This window comes from Suncus etruscus, chromosome 15 (assembly GCF_024139225.1).
Source record: "Suncus etruscus isolate mSunEtr1 chromosome 15, mSunEtr1.pri.cur, whole genome shotgun sequence".
In the NCBI taxonomy this organism is placed as follows: Eukaryota; Metazoa; Chordata; class Mammalia; order Eulipotyphla; family Soricidae; genus Suncus; species Suncus etruscus.
Window position 1 is genome coordinate 90,691,253 of NC_064862.1, and position 19,480 is coordinate 90,710,732.

The 19,480-nt window shown below is 61.5% G+C and overlaps 2 protein-coding genes across 2 annotated transcripts; one reads left to right on the forward strand and one right to left on the reverse strand.

Annotated features, from left to right (window-relative positions):
• Nucleotides 1-8,582: 8,582 nt before the first annotated feature.
• Nucleotides 8,583-9,711, forward strand: JUNB (JunB proto-oncogene, AP-1 transcription factor subunit). Its single transcript, XM_049788429.1, has one exon. The coding sequence runs from the start codon at nt 8,617-8,619 to the stop codon at nt 9,709-9,711; it is 1,095 nt and encodes a 364-aa protein (XP_049644386.1). The 5' UTR covers nt 8,583-8,616.
• Nucleotides 9,712-12,899: 3,188 nt separating this feature from the next.
• Nucleotides 12,900-19,154, reverse strand: PRDX2 (peroxiredoxin 2). The gene is made up of 5 exons (XM_049788437.1): nt 19,019-19,154; nt 18,765-18,918; nt 18,253-18,375; nt 18,029-18,159; nt 12,900-13,184 (listed from the first exon to the last, which is right to left on the reverse strand). Exons 1-5 carry the CDS (start codon nt 19,119-19,121, stop codon nt 13,099-13,101), a joined length of 597 nt encoding a protein of 198 aa, XP_049644394.1. The 5' UTR covers nt 19,122-19,154; the 3' UTR covers nt 12,900-13,098.
• Nucleotides 19,155-19,480: the final 326 nt, after the last annotated feature.

Genomic DNA, 19,480 nt, shown 5'->3' on the forward strand with positions numbered 1-19,480 from the left:
GAAAGGACGGAGACCCAGCCCTGCAGGTCTGGGCCAGGAGCTCTGGGGCTGGTTGGGGGACCCCACCCCCTCCTGCGTGTTTCCAGGAACAGCTGGGCCCAGCCTGGGCCTCGCTGCTGGGAAGAGAGTGACTCACCCCTCCCTGTGGCCACAGCTGGACCCCCACCTGTCCCCTCGGGCCTTCACATCTGGACAGAGACCCCGAGTTTCCCACTGTGGGAAAATGGTGCCACAGAGGGGGTCCTGTCATGCACCAGGGGTGAAAGGTGATGCCAGGTCCCATCTATGACCACCGAGTGGGGGGATCCTAGCAGGGCTCCCCACTGGCCGGTAGCTGTCATCCAGCCCATCAACCCCAGGGCCCTCCTGCCCCTGCCCTGAATGAGTGTGTATGTGGATCGGACCACTCAGAGTCACCCAAAAGCATAGGAACACAGCCAAGGGAATGAGGTAGGGTGTGGGTGTGTGTTGGGGTCCCTGTGATAGACCCCACTCCCTAGATTTCGAGTTGCTGCTATTTGTTTCCTAACTGCAGTATTAATTTTTTGAAATTTTTCTTTGTTTGGGGGCCACACTCAGCTGTGCTCAGGATTGAATCCTCCTCGCGGTGTCTGAGGGGACCCTTTGGGATGCCAGGGATGGAACCTGGGTCAGCCACCTGCAAGGCAAGCGCCCACCCCGCTGTGCTCTGGCTGGGCTGGGGGTGGGGGTCCTCCTCTGCAGGTTTTCTTCATTCCTCCCATTTTTGTGTTTTTGGTTATTATTTATTTTTTGTGGAAAGGCCTGTTGGCACACACACATACATGCCATCTCAGGGCCGCTTTGTGCTCAGGGATGGTTGGGGGGGGTCCTCTGTGTCACTTGGATTAAATCGGGGTCTCCAGCGTGCCAAGGAGCAACCCAGTCCTGGCTCTGGCTCCGGTTCCGACCCGGGGGCTGGATATTCCTCAGGGACCCGCCGCCCACAGCGCCCTCAGTCTTGCGTCACGTCCTGGAGCCGGTGTCCCCGCGGCCCTAGGGGGCTTTTTAGGGTCACCCCTTCTCCCGGTCCGCGCTAAGCTTCCAGATCGGGGCATTATGTTGGGACGCCTCGCCGGACCCCGGGTCTGGGCATGCGGAGGGCGCTGGTGACCCCGAGATTTGAGCTCCCACCACCTGCATCCCCCAAGCGAATGTCGGGGTGACAGGCCTGCCTGGCGGGTGGCCCCGGTCTGGGTCGCGGGGGGCGTCGGCGGGCGAGCGGGGGCGGCCGGAGCAGGGGACGGAGCGGGGCGCACCGGAGGGGCGAACCCCGCATCAGGCCCGCTCCGAGACGCTGCGGTGCGGGGGCGCGTGCGTCGTGCGTGACGCGAGTGGCCACGGGGGGTCGCTGCGTGCGCGGATACCCGACGCGGTCGTGCGTGCGTGCGAGCGCGCGCGCGTGCGGGGGCGGGAGGGTGTGCGTGAGTGGCTGGGGGCCCTGCCCCCCCCAACCCCCGAGCCCCAGGACCGCGGGGAGGGGGAGAAAGCGAGGGGCCGCCGTTAACCCCTTCCTGCCCGCCTGAAACTGGGGCCCTTCGGCGGAGCGCGCGCGGGCTTCCCCGGTGCGCGGTGCTGGCGGTTGGTTTGGGGGGGCTGTCCCTGCAGAGGGAGGAACGGCCCCTCCGCGGGCTGGAGCGCACCCCAGTGTTGCCATGGGAACCGGATTCCCGCGCTGCCAGCCTTGCCCGCCTCCTTCTCCCCCTGCGCGCATCCACCCCCCTGCTGGCTCCCCCCAAGTGCTCACGCCCACCCACCCCAACCCCAGCCCCTGCGAACCCCGCGCCTCCCTCCCGCACCGGTCTGGGCGATACCGGGTGGGTGTGCGGGTGACTCAGACCAGCCCGGGGGTCTCCTGGCCGTAGCGACCCGGCTCCCCCTCCCCGCCCTCATGACTCACCCCTCCCTCTGGCTTTCCCCGACTGTGACTCAGGCCCCTGGGGAGGGGGCTGCGGGCTCCCCGACCCTCCCCAGTGGTCGCGGGGAGCCTAGGTCGTTGGTGGGCGGCGGGGAGGGTCGGTGTCTGCTTGTGGCTGCCCCTGGGTCCCCCCCCTGCCTCGGGCCTCCTGGCTAGCAGCATTTCTCCCCCAACCCAGAAATTGGGGGACCGGTCCCCCACATCCCCAAGCCTCCAGGAACCCAGCTCCTGCCCCTCCCCCAGCCCACAGGAAGTTTTGGCAGGGCCCCTGGCGGCAACGAAACGGTTAAAGTCGTTTTCTTATTCAAGTCATCCCGGGGTCCCTTTTGACTCACTGGAGACCCCCTAGAGCCAGCCAGGCCTCCCGGCCACTGCTCAGCCTGCACCCTAGAGCCGGAGCCGTTCTTAGAAAGGGGAAGCAGTGGGGGTCCCTTAGAGCTCCCAGAGCTGGGTGCACAGCCTCCCTCTCTCTCCCCAGGGCCTCAGTTTCCCCATCAGCACCGGCAACCTGAGTCCAGAGGGGCTGGAACCCGGGGTCTCCTCCAGCCCCTCACCCAGCGGTGCCATGCAGAAGCAGGTCACCCAAGCCGAGCCGGGGCCCACCTCGGCTTCCTGAGGCCACGGGGTTCATCCCGTCCACCCCTGCCCCGTCGGGCACCCAGGAAGTGAGAGGCGGGGCAGGAATGAGGCGGAACCAGTCCGGCCCGTTGGCACCCCGCCCCTCACCCTCATTCCGGGGCCCTGAGAGGCCCCCCCACGCTAGGGGCCCCACCCCCGCGCCTGGACGCGCCTGGGTCCTGACCCGGGGGAGGGGAGGGGACCAGCCAGTGGCGGCGGACAGACTGTGTCTCGGGCACATCCTGTGGACGGCTGGCTGGGTGCGCCCCTCCCCGGGCAGGGCCAAAATTGCCAAGGGGGGGGGCAGAGTAAACAGCAGCCCGAGCGGCTAGACTTGGGGGGCAGCCAGGAGTACACATACAGTCACCCCGAGACAGCCAGGCCGGACACACCCCCCTCCTGTCACCCTGGCCACAGACAGAGGGCCCCTTGGTACAAAGCGACAGGGCCCGAAGCCATCTGACCAGGATGACCGGTTATAGGGGGTGGGCATGGCCCCCAGTGGTCAGGGGACATGGGGGGACATGTGAGACAGGCACTTCACGGGTTTGACACTTCTGGGTGCTGGAGCCAGGCCCAGGGCAGTGGGGCCGAGACTGGCTTTGCACAGGACAATCAGGTCCCATCCTCGGCACCAGAGTCCACCAAGACTGCATGTCCCGGAGCACAGAGCCAGGAGTGAGAGCTGAGTTCAGAGCTAGGAATGAGCCCCAATCACAGCCAATGTGACCCCCAAACCAAAACAAACATCTGAGAAGGGCTGGTGGGGGGTTCCTTTTCCTGGAGGTGCTGGTGCTGGGACTGAACCCAGGGTCTCCGGGGCCTGGCAGGCTGACTCCCCACCCAAGGACAGGTGCTCTAGGGACATGCATCTGGAGAGGTGCGAGAAACAAGCTCCCCTGATCCCCCCAACATAGGCCCTGCCCCAGCCTAGCCCAGGCCTCTGTCCACTGCTCAAGCCAGGCCGAGTTACAGACAACCTGGGGTGAGGGTAAGAAACCCCCAAGGGACACAGAGTCACAGACCCAGAGTCACAGACAACAAGGGTGGGTGCAAGGTCCTGGGGTCACCCACCCCCAGCCTCACATACACACTCAGGTACAGACACACATGTCAAATCCACAGGTACACAGAGACTCCAGAGACAGCCACACACACACAAGTCAGTCACACAGAAACAGGCCCCAGCCACACATATGCCAAGACACAGACATGGAAACATGGCAAAGGCACCCAGACACTGACATGCACACACACTCCAGACCCAAACCAACCATAGTTTGTGACATACATCAGTTTCTCTCTGTCTCTCTCATACATACATACATACATACATACACACACACACACACACACACACACACACACACACACACACACACACAGAGTCAGGTCACCCTTAGGGAGCCCCACCACTGCATTCAGGCCTCCCCATAACCTCTCACCATACATACATTTTCTCTCTCTCTCTCTCGCATACATACATACATACATACATACATACATACATACATACACAGAGTCAGGTCACCCTTCGGGAGCCCCACCACTGCATTCAGGCCTCCCCATAACCTCTCACCATAGATACATTTCTCTCTCTCTCTCTCTCCTCTCTCTCTCTCTCTCTCTCTCTCTCCTCTCTCTCTCTATCTCTCTCTCTCTCTCCTTTCTCCTCTCTTCTCTCTCTCTCTCTCCTCTCTTTCTCTCTCTCTCTCTCTCTCTCTCTCTCTCTCTCTCTCTCTCTCTCTCTCTCTCTCTCTCTCTCTCCTTCCTCACCCCAGGAAGCTGCTCCCCCCACCTTGTGCACTGCAGAACCCGGGACCCTTCCTGCAGACTCCACAGACTGAGATGTTCAGGGTGGGGGACTCTGCTGTCCACCCAGCCTCCCCCACCCCCCACGTCCTGCACTTCCTGTCTCCTGTACCCCTCTTTCCTCCCCTTCGGCCACCTCATCCAGGGGGCCCTCCTGCTCTGCAGCTTCCATCCTGCAGACCTGTTTCAAGACACCTTCCCTCCAAGGAGGCCCCCAGATGCTCCATGCTCAGGGGCCCCTCAACAGGGGTGGAGTGAAGGGGCAACCCTCGTGCCCAGCTGAGTCAACCAGACAATCAGGGTTTCTTCCTGCTTCCAAGAAAAACCAGCCGCTTCCTCTCTCAGAGTGGGACTGCGGGACCCCCCAAACCACAAAGGTGGGGAGGGAGGCTCAGGAAGGCCTGGGGTACAGAGGAGAGAGAGAGGGCCACGCCCTGGGCCCGGGGTCATCACATTGGGGGTGCGTGGGCTGCCTGACTCAGACGCCCCCAGTTTCCTGGTGAGGGCCCCAGCTGGTCAGTGAGGGGGGCGGGGGTCAAGGGTTATTTATAACAAGGAGAAGTCCCTCCTGGCAAGGCCAAAAGCAGAGAGAGAGAGAAAGAGAGAACAGGGTTGGGGGTGCCAGCTTCCTCTTTATTCTTAATGCTGGGCCCCAAATGGCTGCGGCACCTAGGCTGGGGAGGGGGTCCCCCCATTCCCTGCGCCCTGGTGCCGGGCCCTTGGCGCCAGCAGGGCGGCGTGAGGGGGCGGTGCCAGGCCACAGGGTGAGAATATGGCTGATGGCTGGTGGCTGGCCCTGAACGGAACCGGCTGGACCAGCTCGACTGGACCCCACCCTCCTGCCCTGGGCAGGCCGCACCCCAGTTCTGCTCAAACAGTCCTGCAGGGGTCCCAGAAGTCCCCCCCAGCGCCCTTCTCCCTCAATTTCCCCCAGAGAAAAGAAGCCTTCGTGAGAGGTGCCACAGAGCTGGGCACTGCCCACCCAGGCAGCGAGGGGGCTGAGCAGGGGGTCAGCAGGCTGGTGCACTGATTTCCTGGGACTCCCTGTGTGGCTACCCTGCCCAGTGAGGTGCCAGCCCGGCAGTTGGCATCCTGGAGAGGCCATGTTTGAGGGCTCTAAGTGTGGGCTATTAAAATAATAATTGGGATCTGGCGGGCTGTCTGCTCCCTGAGTCTGAGTGCTGCCCGCGACCTGCTCACCCCACCCCACCCCACCCCCGTTTTGGGTGTCTGGGTCCCCATCCCAGTGGCCCTGACTTCTGGCCCCCACGTTGCATCGCGGGAACCTGCGGTGGGTCAGGGGTGGGAGCGCCAGGCACTGGGACTCCCCTGACTGACTCAGGGCCGAGGCGGGGATGCTTGGGGCCTGCAGACGGCTGCCCTGGGACACACCTGCCCAGCCCCCCCAAGCTACCCACTGTACCCCCGCAGGGCCCAGCCAGATGTCAGCTGCAGTTATTAGCAGGGGCGGGAACCGGGCTTGGCCGCAGGCCTGCCAGACTCAGCGGCCGCTGGAATCTCCCGCAGCCCTGGGGAGGATTGGGGGGGCACTAGTCCAAGGCCTGGCAAGAGCAGTAGCGAGGGCACCCCAGGGTCACCAAGACCCTCCAAAGACCCAGGCTGGGGACGCCCAGCTTGCTGCAGGCGGTTCTTCTGCCCCAGCTCGGGGCTGGATTTCCCCTGCCCCCCCTCTTCCCTTTTCTCTGTTTCTCTTTCGCTTCGTGCCTTTCCCTTCTCTCCCCAAGCCTGGGGGAGCTCGGGGCTGCGCTCCCAGCTCGCGCTCTGCACCCCAAAAGAAGCACATCCCATCCTGGGGTACCCAGAGGCTTCTCTCCCGCTTCTGTCCCTGGGAAGAGGGTTAGGAGCATCCCCAGTTTAGATCCCTCTTCTGGGTTTTAGGGAAGGTGGGCCATCTCCCGTCGCCACGGCATCCCTCCACCCCGACTACAAGGTGGGAGAGGGGACCCGCCAGATTCTGGGGGTGCCGGAGGGGGGAGGGGCTTTAAGAGCTGGCAGAAAGGACGGGCACCCCGCCCCGGGAGACAAGGCGGGCCAGTGCCAGCCCGCCCAGGCGCCGGGGGGTGCCTGCAGGCATCGACCCGCCCCCTCCGCACCCCGTTCGGGCCGGGGGCGAAGTTCGACCCAGGCCCGCGGGCAGGCGGGGACCTGCTGGAGTGGGTCGGGCCGGGCCGGGCTGGGCAGGACGCGGCCCCAGAGAGGTGGGGTGGGGCCGGGCCAGGAGGCCGAGGGCCCCCCCCCCCCCGCCTCGAGGGCGGCGGCCGGGGCTGGTCGGGACTAGCCGTCCGGGGCCGGGCGCGCCCTGGGTCCTGGCAGAGCCCAAGCTCGGGGTTCCTGGCCCCGCGCCCCGAGAGCGCGCTGGCCACACCCCTTCCTGTTCCCTTATATGGGTGTCGGGGAACCGCTGGGGGGCCGCTCCGCCCCCCGCCCGGTCCCCCGACTCTGCGCCCGTCTCCATGGCGACCTGCCCGCCGCGGCCCCTCGGTGCGCCCGAGAGATCCGTCCCCGCGCGCCGCCAGCCGAGCCCAGCGCTGCGGGCTGAACCACTGCGGGGGACGCGGGGTCTCCGGGCCGGGCCGAACCGGGCGCGGTGCAGTCAGTGCGCGCCGCGGGGCTGGGCTGAGCTGGGCTGGGCGAGGGGCGCAGCGCCCCGTGCGTGTCGTGTCTCGGAGCGCGGGACCCAGGGCGGGGCGCACGGTCCCCAAGGAGCCCAGTGACGGAGGCTGGGCCGGGTGCTTCCCCCGGGCGGTTGCCACACTTCCTGCGGGGCGCCCCGTCTCCAGCCCGAGTCTAAGGAGGACTCCAGTGGGGTTGGGCCACCGCACCCCGACCGGCGGGCTGGTGGGTCCGACCGACCAGCTCAGGGGAGTGGAGAGGTTTTTGGGGACTGGAAACGATGTTCTGAGGCTGACACTGGGAGGGCAGATTCTGCACCCCAAAATCCTCAAATATTCTCCCCCATTGCGCTTCGATCTCCACCGTAGGGTGGGGGGGGGCCCTCGGCTATTGTCACTCATCTCTCCCTCTCCTTTGGGGGGGGGTAAATCAGATGAACCTCGGGACACCGCCAACCCAATAGTTCCCTTCCTGCAAACTCAAACATCCTCCCTGACTCAGTTTCCCCTCCAAACCCTCACTGGCTTTCTGAGCATCTCTAGATGGTCCCCAGTCGCTTCTCCTCCTAGATTACGGGGACGATTCCTTCCTTCTGGGGAATCCTCTTATGTCATCTCCTCACCCTTCCTCAGTTTCCCCTGCAGGAAGCCCATCATCCAGATACTCCAGAATCGCTCCCCCCACTCAATTCCACAAATCAGGCGACTCCTTACCCCGCCCCCCATTTGCTCCACCAAACCCCCCATCTTTATTCGAAGTTTTGGGGGTGTCTCCCACCAAGGGTTTCCATCCCCGCTGCTGGGAGACTCCAGGTCCCCCAGGATCTCCCCAACCCCCACCCGCACCCCGCTTTGTTTTGTGTCATTGCCTCGCCTCGCGCGCGCATCTGCTATTCCGGGGGTGGAAGTGTGGGAGGGTGGGTGGGCGAATGAAAAACCATCACCTGCCCTGGAGACTCTCCGGCCCCGGGTGGACCCCCGTGCAGCCCCCGAGTCTCTCCGGGCCCTGCAAGGGTCCCCCGGCCCTCCTCCCCTGCCTCGGCGCGCAGCCCCGTGGCCGTTGTTTACCAGGACACGCGCTTCCTGACAGTGACGCAGGCCGCCTCCTCCCCCTCCCTCCGCGGGGGGGGGGCGCGGGGGCCCGGCTCGAGCGCCGGCCAATCAGCGCGCACTTCCGCAGTGACACGGCACTATAAAAGCGCGCGTCTGGCTCGCCGGCCGGGACCTTGAGCGCGGCGGCGGGGCGAGCGGACGGGAGCCAAGAGGGAACTCGTAGGGGGGGGAACGTCCCGCGCCCGATCGGATCCGACCCGACCCGACCCGACCCGGCACCGCGCGCCCGGACGAGACAACCCGCCGGGGCTCGAGGCACCGTCACCGAGCCCGGAGCTCCGCTTCCACGCCAGCAGCGCCCCCCCCGACCCAGCCCCAGCCCCAGCCCCAGCGCGGGCCCGGGACGCACGTCTGTCCAGGGCGCCGCGGCCGGGACCCGGCAGGCGGGCCAGGGCGGCTCGCTCCAGCACCGCAGCGCACCTCGGCTCGGGGCCGGCCCCGCGGGGTGACCCAGCCCGCCTCGGCCTCCTCGGCCCGGCCCCCCGCGCGCCCGGGGCCGCCCGGATGTGCACGAAAATGGAGCAGCCCTTCTACCACGACGACTCCTACGCCTCGGCGGCCGCGTACGGCCGGAGCCCGGGCGGCCTGGCGCTGCACGAGTACAAGCTGCTCAAGCCGGGCCTGACGCTCAGCCTGGCCGACCCGTACCGCGGCCTCAAGGCGCCGGGCGCGCGGGGCTCGGAGGCGGGCGGCGGCGGCGGCGGCAGCGGCGGGGCGGCCGGCGGCTACTTCGCGGGCGCGGGCGCCGCCTCGGACTCGGGCGCGTCGCTCAAGCTGGCGTCCTCGGAGCTGGAGCGCCTGATCGTGCCCAACAGCAGCGGCGTGATCACCACGACGCCCACGCCGCCGGGCCAGTTCTGCTACGCGCGCGGGGGCGGCGGCGGCGGCGCGGGCGTGACGGAGGAGCAGGAGGGCTTCGCGGACGGCTTCGTCAAGGCCCTGGACGACCTGCACAAGATGAACCACGCGGCGCCCCCCAACGTGTCGCTGGGCGCCGGGGGCGGCGGCGGCGGAGGAGGCGGCGGCGGGGGACCCCCGGCCGCCGGCGGGCCCGGGGGCGTGTACGCGGCGGGCCCCGAGCCGCCGCCCGTCTACACCAACCTCAGCAGCTACTCGCCGGCGGCGGCGGGCGCCGGGCCGGCCGCGGTGGGCGGCGGCGCCTCGTACCCGACGGCCACCATCAGCTACCTCCCGCACGCGCCGCCCTTCGCCGGCGGCCACCCGGCCCTGGCGCTGGCCCGCGGGTCGGCGGCGGCGGCGGCCGCGGCCTTCAAGGAGGAGCCGCAGACGGTGCCCGAGGCCCGCAGCCGCGACGCCAGCCCGCCCGTGTCGCCCATCAACATGGAGGACCAGGAGCGCATCAAGGTGGAGCGCAAGCGGCTGCGGAACCGGCTGGCGGCCACCAAGTGCCGGAAGCGGAAGCTGGAGCGCATCGCGCGGCTCGAGGACAAGGTGAAGACGCTCAAGGCCGAGAACGCGGGGCTGTCGAGCACGGCCGGGCTGCTGCGCGAGCAGGTGGCGCAGCTCAAGCAGAAGGTCATGACGCACGTCAGCAGCGGCTGCCAGCTGCTGCTCGGGGTCAAGGGCCACGCCTTCTGACTCTGACGGACGGGGCGCCCCGCCGCCGCCCACCCCGACGGACGGACGGACCGACCCGCCTGGGTGGCCCACGCTGGACAAGGCCCCCCGCCGCGCCTCCCGCCACCCATCGCCGCCCCCCGACGGACCTGTCTGCTGCCAGGGGGGTGGCCCGGCGGGCACTCCTCCGAGCGGCCCCGGGACTGGACAGCCGCCGCCGCCGCCACACTGGACAAGGCCCCCGCAGCCCCTGCCTGACCGACTGACGCCCGGACCACCGCCACCGCCCACCTCGACGTTTACAAGCCCCCGAACGACCCCTCCTTCCTTCCAACCGTTTTTGTTTCCCTTTTGTATTTTTTTTTCTCGCTGGAAACAGACTCGATTCATATTGAATATAATATATTTGTGTATTTAACGGGGAGGGGAGGGGAGGGAAGGCAGGCCGGCGAGGCGAGGCGAGGCGAGGCGGGGATGGGACGTTCGCTGGCGGCGGAGCTGGCCCCGCCGCCCCGGTACTCAAAAGCCCTCGCGAGGGGTGACACTAGAGAGGGGATCCCCCAAACACCCCCGTCCTCGCCTCTTCGCGCTTCCCACCCCCGAGGCCTCCCCTCCCGCCCCACCGGCTCGGCCCCCGCGCCCGGCCGCTCTAGAGTTTATTTTAAGATGTGTGTGTTTGTGTGTGTGCGCGCGCGTTTGTTGTCCTGACTTTTTATTGAATCTATTTAAGTAAAAAACTGAAAAAGGTTCTTTATTAATTTCCGTGGTCTGGATTCTTCTGTTTTTTTTCCAAGCCAGGCGGGCGGAGGGAGGGCCGAGAGAAGACGGGGCGGCTGGCGGTGACTCCCCACATCCCGTCACCCCCTTCCTGTGCGGGCTGGCTCCGGGGTCGGCTCCCTAGCCACCCGGCCCCGCCGCCGGCCTGACACCGACCCCCGGGCTCGGAGGGTCCGGGATGGGCCGCCAGGAGGTGGAAGCGGCGGCCCGGGCGCGCGCGTCAGAGCGCAGGCGCGGCCCCGCCCACCGCGCGCGCCGGGGCTTTCCCCGCTGACGCAGCGGAAGCGCTGCCCATATATGGGCCGATTCGGCCTAGTGACGCGCCGGCGGTCTCCGGGCAGATTCCGGGAATCCCCTCCCCCGCTCTGCCGGGCAGGGCCGCGGCGCCGGGAAGGAGGCCGGGATTTTCCCAGGCGGGCGGCCGCCCGGGCCCGGAAAGCCCCAGGTCTGGGTCCAGCGCGTCCCCGGGGGGCGGCCCGCGGCACTCCGGGGTCCCCCCAAGATAAGTCCCAGATCGATCGGACCCGGAGACTTAGCAAGGAGTTAGGGCGTTTGCCTTGCATGCAGAAGGACGGTGGTTCGAATCGCGGCATCCCATAGGGTCCCCGAGCCTGCCGGGAGCGACTTCTGAGCGGAGAGCCAGGAGGAACCCCTGAGCGCTGCCGGGTGTGACCCCAAAACCGAAAAAGGAAAAAGATAGTCCCAGATCACCTCCACCATCAATCACCCTGGGCCTCCCCCCATAGGACTGGCATCCCAGGCCCGAAGTCCAGATTCTAGTTTGGGGACAGGGGTGACTTTGACTTTAGGTCGCGCACCCCGGGCCCCCTCGATCCCCACCCCCGTCAGGAAGGGCGCCGCCCGCCTGCCCGTTTCCCGCCTCGGTGCCAGGCCCGGTCCTGCCCGGGCAGCCTGTCCAGGAGCGCCTGGTGGCGTCTCCGCCGCGGCGGGATCGTCCCCCTGGGACACTACTGGCTGGTCGCGGTGCTGGAAGAGCTGCCAACCGTCTGGGGAGTGGGAGTGGGGGGCCCCCTAGTCTGTACGGGTCCCACTCTCCTAAGATTTATGGGATTGGATAGTCGGGGTTCATGACTGCTGCCTGGACCTCAGGGAGGATGGAGGGGGGATAGGATGCAGCATAGAAAGTGACACGGAGAAAGTTGAGGCCTGAGCAGTGGCACAAAGTGGAAGGTGTTTCACCTGGATTCGATCCTCGGCATCCTTAGGGTCCCCCAGCCCCGCCAAGAAGGACCCCTGAGAGCAGAGCCAGGGTTAACACCTGGGCTTTTTTTATTTGTGACCTCAAAAACTCAACCCCCTTTCAAGAAAAGCAGAGAAGGCACCTTCGAGGCGTGGGACCAGATCAGAGGTTTCATTCATTCATTCATTTGTAAAAATTAAAAAAGATTTGAATATAAACTTCCAGTGAGACCGACGCAGGCTAATATTTAAAACAACCTTGAAGGGAGGGAGTCGGAGCGATAGCTAAGCGCGTAGGGTTTTTGCCTTGCACGCGGCCTACTGGGTTCAATCCCTGGCATCCCATATAGTCCAAGCCTGCCAGGAGTTAATAATCCCTGAGCTCAGAGTCAGGAGTAACCCCTGAGCACCGCCGGGTATGACCCCCGAACCCAAAAATAATAAATAAAATAAAACAGCCTAGGAAACATTCTGGGGAGTACAGAGCCAGGAGAGAACAAGAAGTTACCACACTGAAAAAGGAGGGGCCCTGGGTGGGGTCCTGGGGAGACCCCTGGCCCTGAGGATCTATGCATGCGAGCCTAGAGTAGATGGGGAGGGGGCTCAGAGAGGCCGAGCAGCCTGTCTCACCACGCACAGCATCAAATGGGCCCACTGCACCCCCTTGAGCAGATTGAATTGCACGGCTTGCTTTTCCAATCCGGGGAGCGCGCGGTAGCTGGGGACGACGTGTGCGTGCGTGCGTTGACTCTTACTATCAAAACGGTCCAACCCCCACACCCCTTTTTTCCGAGACTACATTTAGCACCCGGCCCCCGCCTCCCTCCACCCCCGAGCTCCCGGGAACTGACGCTGTATTTAGCTGGTGGGCTGCAGCTGGCAGCGGTGATGCCCATTATCCTAAAGAGCATTGCAATCAGCGAGGCTGGCTGTTCAGCAGCGCCAGCCTGGCACGGTCAGATCTCAGGATGGAGGGCATCCCGGGCGACCGGCCCAGCCGCTCCAGGGGACCAGGAACCCGCGCTCCCACCCCCGCACCCCACTTGCAGAGAAAAAAATTGCGCGCGTGGGGAGGGTGGAAAAAGGTTTAGGCGGAAAGCTGGCGCGATGCTGCCATCTGGTGGTTGAACCGGGCAACTGCAGCGCCAGTGTGGCAGACCTGAGCCCTTAGGCTAGGCGCCAAGTGCCCCCCAGTTCCAGCCTAGTTCCCGCTGCAGACCAAAGGACACAGGTTCGCATCTAGCCCAAACACTTTATTTGGCTCCTTCTAGGCGTATGCCCTGCTACGTGGACTCCAGAGCGGGGGTCACCGCTCACCAGAACCCTTCCTAGTATGTCACAAGAGCACATCTGACTTCTCTCTGTTCTGTGGACAGTGTGGGGGGAGGCCCAGCATAAGTGTCAGGTGTGCAAAGGGCGGTTGGGCACCACCTAGTTGTGTTTGGAGAAGTATTCCTTGCTGTCGTCCACGCTGGGCTTGATGGTGTCGCTCCCTGGCTTCCAGCCCGCAGGACAGACTGTGGAGAGAGACAAGAGAGACTCAGGAAGCTGCAACAAGGAGGGTGAAAGCAGGGCAGGGGTGAGGCGGGGATGGGAAGAGGCTGGGAGAGAGGCTAGAGACAAAGCTCTTCGGGATGGTGGTGGTGAAGGCAAGTTTTGCATGTGGCAGATGTGTCTTTGATCCCTGGCATCCCAGTGGCATCCTGAGCCCCATCAGGGATGATCCTTGAGATCAGAGCCAGAAGCAGCCCCTGAGCAGCACCAGATAAGCCCTCTTCATCCAAAAAAACAAAACAAAAACAAACAAACAAAAAAACCGGCAGGAACAAGACCCCAGTTTACACAATGCTAAAATCTCTCCGAGCCAGCCGTAGGGCGTGAGTTTTCTAGGGTTGATTTTTATTTTTTTATTATTATTATTTTGATTTTTGGGTCACACCTGGCACAGCTCAGGGGTTACTCCTAGCTCTGCGCTCAGAAATTGCTTCAGGCAGGTTCGGGGACCATATGGGATGCTGAGGATGGAACTGCGGTCTGCCCCAGGTCGGCCACATGGAAGGCAAATGCCCTACCGCTGTGCTATCTCTCCAGCCCCTAGGGTTGATTTTTATTTTTATTTTTTTGGTTTTTGGGCTGCACCCGGTGGCACTCAGGGGTTACTCCTGGCTATGCACTCAGAAATAGCTCCTGGCTTGGGGGACCATATGGGATGCTGCGGGATCAGACCGCAGCCCGTCCTAGGTTAGCTGTGTGCAAGGCAAACACCCTACCACTTGCGCCACCTCTCCGCTTAGGATTGATTTTTAGACCACACTCAGCATTGCTCAGGTCTTATTCCTGTGCTTAGAGATCAGTCCTGGTGGGGCTCAGGAGAACATATGGGGTGCAAATGGTAGTGTGGATATCCTCTCTCCCAATTTCTTATTTATCCCACTTGAATGATCAGAACTGCCCACACTGGAATGTGTGGGTAGAGAAGGCTGACTTAGGGGAGAGAGGGATTAAGGAGAGTTAGAGATGTGGGCAGAAGTGAGAATCAACTGTGAGATTTAACAGAGATTCAGTATCAGTAATTCGGCATCTGATTCAGCATCAGCAGTCGAACATCAGCAAAGAAACAGCAGCAGTAGCATCTGCAAAGGGGGTTATTCAGCAAGGAAGCCTGGAAAAGCAGCTGAAAAGGAGACAGAGGCCGAGAGACAGAAGGAGCAGAGAAGTAGCTGCTAGGAAAAAGCTTAGTATAGAAGCCATGTGAGGAAATGTTAGGTTCGGACCATGACATAAAGCTAGTTGACTCCTGGAACTTCACCTGACTGCTTTGGGAATCTCTACCCTCACTCTGCCAAGCCATAGGGGCTGCAGGAGCCGGGCCTAGCTGAGAAAGGCCTCACCATCACCCCCCACCAACTCTAGGACCCATTAATTAATTAATTAATTAATTAATTTTTAGGACTCATTAATTTAAATTAAAAAAAATAGGGTAGAACCTGAGTCAAAGTGCCACAGCAGATAGGGTGTTTGCCTTGCATGTGGGCAATCTGGGATCAATTCCATAGGGTCCCCCAAAATTTGTCAGGTTTTTTTTTGGGGGGCCACACCCCGTGGTGCTCAGAGATTGGCTCTGGGCTCAGAAATTGCTCTGGCAGGCTTGAGAAAACATATAGGATGCCAAGGATCAAACGCGGATCCTCCCCGGGTTGTCTGCATGCAAGGCAAACATCCTACAGCTGTGCTATCATTCCAGTCCCAAAAGCATTTTTTTGTTTGTTTGTTTTTTGGGTCACACCAGGCAGTGCTCAAGGGTTCCTCCTGGCTCTATGCTCAGAAATTGCCCCTGGCAGGCACAGGAGACCATATGGGATGCCGGGATTCGAACCATCCTTCTTCATGCAAGGCAAACACTCTACCTCCATTACCTCCATGCTATCTCTCCAGTCCCCTCTTTTTTTTCTAGAAGCATTTCTTTTCTTTTCTTTTTTTTTTTTTTTTTTTTTTTTTGGTTTTTGGGCCACACCCGTTTGATGCTCAGGGGTTACTCCTGGTTAAGTGCTCAGAAATTGCCCCTGGCTTGTGGGGAACATGGGGGAATCGAACCGCGGTCGAAATCTTTCCTTGGCTAGCGCTTGCAAGTCAGACACCTTACCTCTAGCGCCACCTCGCCAGCCACTCTAGAAGCATTTCTTAAGTGCAGAGCAAGGAGTAAGCCCTGAGAGTGGCCCAAAAAGCAAATAGAGGGCCCAGAGAGATAGCACAGTGGCGTTTGCCTTGCAAGCAGCCAATCCAGGACCAAAGGTAGTTGGTTCGAATCCCGGTGTCCCATATGGTCCCCCGTCCCTGCCAGGAGCTATTTCTGAGCAGACAGCCAGGAGTAACCCCTGAGCACCGCTGGGTGTGACCCAAAAACCAAAAAAAAAAAAAAAAAAAAAAAAGCAAATAGAACCCGGATCAAATGCATGCAAGGAGAACATTTTACCTGCTAGACTATCTTTCTACCCAATTTTTGGGGAAGATTTGAGGGTCATATCCAGTGGCATTCAAAAGATCTACTTCTTTTTTTTTTTTTGGTTTTTGGGCCACACCCGGCGATGCTCAGGGGTTACTCCTGGCTGTCTGCTCAGAAATAGCTCCTGGCAGGCACGGGGGACCATATGAGACACCGGGATTCGAACCAATCACCTTTGGTCCTGGATCGGCTGCTTGCAAGGCAAACGCCGCTGTGCTATCTCTCCGGGCCCAAGATCTACTTCTTGTTTGTTTGGGGGCCACACCCAGTGGTGTTCAGAGGTTATTCTTGGCTCTGTGCTCAGAAACTACTCCTGGCAGGCTTTAGAGACCACATGGGATGCAGAGATTGAACCTGGGCCAGCTATGTGTATGTGTAAGGCAAATTTCCTGCCCATAGTACTATTTCTCCAGACCAAAAGATCTACTCTTAGTATTGCTTCAAGGACCATTTGATACTGGAGAGAGAGAACCAATGCAAAGCATTTGCTCCAGCCCTTTGAGCTATCTTCTGGGCTCTAACTTTCTTTGGGGGGGCGGGGGGCAAACCCAACAGGGCTGTGAGGCAACCCCTGGCTCTGCACTTAGGGGACCCTAAGTAGCTGATCTAGATGCCCAGCAGGCTAAGCATAACCTTTGGTCTAACTCCCAACTGCCCTAAAGTTTGTTTTGGATGTGGGGCAGCACCCAGCAGTGATCAGGAATCAGGCCCCACCTGCAGCCTGCAAAGTCTGTGTTCCAGCCGATGTGTGGAGCTGTTTCTCCATCATCTCTCCTTCGGAGCACTGCTGGGCACACCCAGTGATGCTCAGGGGTTAATCCTGGCTAGGCACTCAGGAATTACTCCTGGTTTTGTTCGGGAGACCTATGGGTTGTTGAGGATTGAAGCCAGCTTGGCCTTATCTCCCACCAGATCGGGTTGGATTCCTGATCCCAGAAGGTCTCTTTTAAAGAGACCTTTTTTTAAAGGCCACCCAGGTTCATCAGGAGCAGAGCCAGAAATAGCCCCCAGCTCTACTGTTGTCACCTCCAAACCAAAACTAGGGCTGGAGGGGCCAGAGAGATAGCACAGCAGTAGGGCATTTGCCTTGCACAAAGCTGATGGGGGACAGCCCAGCCTGGGTTCGATTCCTAGCATTCCATCTGGTCCCCAAGTCTGCCAGGAGTGATTTCTAAGTCCAGAGCCAGAATTAATCCCTGAGCACCAGCAGGTGTGGCCAAAAGAAATAAATAAATAAGTAAATAAATCCCAAAGAACAACCTCAGGCTGGAGATGATAGTGCAGTGCCCAGCATGGGGGACCCCTGAATGAGAGGCAGCTGGTTATGGCCCTAAACCAAACCAAACCAAACTTCATTCTGCTTCCCTTTCACCCAACTTCTTCCCTCTTTCCCCATGTCTCCATGGAGATTCCAGTCGGAGACTAGCTAGTCCGTCTCATGTGGGAGGTCCAGTGGCTCTCATAGTCTGCCCTGGACCATCCTTTTTATTATTCCTACTACGATTATTATTATTACTTGGGGAGCCACACCCAGCAGTGCTCAGGGGACCCTATGAGATGCCATGGATGGAACCTGGGTCAGCTGGGTGCAAGGCAAGTACCCACCCTGTTGTGCTATCAGTCTGGCCCCTACAAGTTCTTTTTAAAAGGTATCTGTGGGGCCCGGAGAGATAGCACAGCGGCGTTTGCCTTGCAAGCAGCCGATCCAGGACCAAAGGTGGTTGGTTCGAATCCCGGTGTCCCTTAGGGTCCCCCGTGCCTGCCAGGAGCTATTTCTGAGCAGACAGTCAGGAGTAACCCCTGAGCACCGCCGGGTGTGACCCAAAAAAAAAAAAAAAAAAGGTATCAGTGGATTTTAGTGCCCTGACCCCCATATTCTTCTGGGGTATCTCCTATATTTGTTTTGTTTTGTTTTTTTTTTTTGGTTTTGGGGTCATACCCGGCGGTGCTCAGGGGTTACTCCTAGCTTTACACTCAGAAATCACTCTTGGCAGGCTAGGGGAATCATATGGGATGCCGGGATTTGAATCACCATCGTCCTGGATCTATTGCATGCAAGGCAAACACCCTACTGCTGTGTTATCTCTCCGGTCCCTATATATATATATATATATATTTTTTTTTTCGGGGGAGGGCACTCCATCGATGCTCAGAGCTCACTCCATGCTCTACACTCAGGAATTACTCCAGGTGGTGCTGGAGATAGAACCTGGGTCCAGGGTCAGCTGCATGCAAGACCAGCGCCCTTCCCATTATAGTGTTGCAGACAAGCCCTGAAGCGGATGGAGGGAGCTGCCCCAGCACCCATAAAAGTGACTTGAGGGGCCTGGAGGGGACTCCGGGGACAGTCCCACTGACCTTCCCCATGCTCGTCGGTGTACTGAAAAGCCTGGACCAGCCGCAGAGCCTCTTCCACGGAGCGCCCGACAGGCAAATCATTGACGGTGATCTGGCGGAGAATCCCTTTGCCATCGATGATAAAGAGGCCCCTGGGAAGATGGGGCAAAAGGGTCACAGTGAAGGAGGTGGCAGACCCCTTAGCAAGGTCTGAAGTGTGTGGGGGCTACCCTCTCTCTCCTTACCTGTAAGCAATACCCTCATCTTCCTTCAATACCCCGTAGTCGTGGGACAGGCTTCGGGTGACATCGGCCAGCAGGGGGATTTTCAGGGGGCCCAGGCCTCCTTCCTTTCTGGGGGTGTTGATCCTGGAGGGTGTGTAGAGGTGACAGAGATGGGGCCTCAGGCAGCCTGAACCCCAGAGGCTCTGCAGCCCAGTGGAGATAAGCATTAAAGAAGCGATATTTGCAGCAGCATGGCTGGAGTTTTGAGATAAGGCTTCACAGCCCAGTGCAGGGGGCCCCACCTTCTATCTCTAAAATGGTTCCTAAGGCCTAGGGGGCTCCACCTGGGGTAGTGAGGTGAGGGGCTTTGCCTGCTGGAGCAGCGCCCTGGAGCTCCCTTTCCCCCCAACCTTTGAGATCCTAGAAATTGGGGCGTGAGCATTGTAGGGAGATGAGGTGAGAGGCTCGGGGCTCCTCTGGGAGGATCTCTGGGCTCCCTGGGGAGGACTGATCGCTCGCTCTGTTCTACCTACCAAGCTAGGTGGGTGAACTGCGAATCCACCGACACCCCCAGGACCTCGCAGCCCAGTTGGCGGAAGGCGTCTGCGTGCTCGCTGAAGGCGATGATCTCGGTGGGACACACGAAGGTGAAGTCCAGTGGGTAGAAAAAGAGGACCACGTACTTCCCTGGGGTGGGGGGACAGGCCAAGAGGCGACTGAGCACCCCCCACCCCGCTCCGGGCCCTGCTCCCCAGCCGGGCACTCCTTGGGCGCTCCCTCGCCTTACCCCGATAGTCGGAGAGTTTCACCTCCTTGAAGGCTCCATCCACCACAGCCGTAGTCTGGAAGTTGGGGGCCGGCTTCCCAATGTGCGCGTTCCCCGAGGCCATGTCTGCAAGCGGGAGGCCCCCAAATTCCCCCCAAGCCCGGTTAGCGCTTCTCAGAAGGGCCTTTGTCCTCTGAGCCCCAGGAGTTGGGGGTGGGGGGACCCTCATCCCCAGAGTCCGGGTTCCCCTCGACATCCAGGAGGCTGCTGCAGGGAACCGGGCATCTGTCCCTTAGGCCAGGCCTGGGGCCCCAGCCCGGCTGGCTTGGGGAGCCGGGCGCTGCGGCCTGTCGTCCCCGACCGTGACCTCGGTTTCCCCCGCCCGGACAAAGGCAGCCACTGCAGCGGTGGCCTCGGAGAACAAAGCCACCGGGGTTGGGACTGGAGACACACGGCCCGGGCTGGTCCCCCCGCATCGCCCTT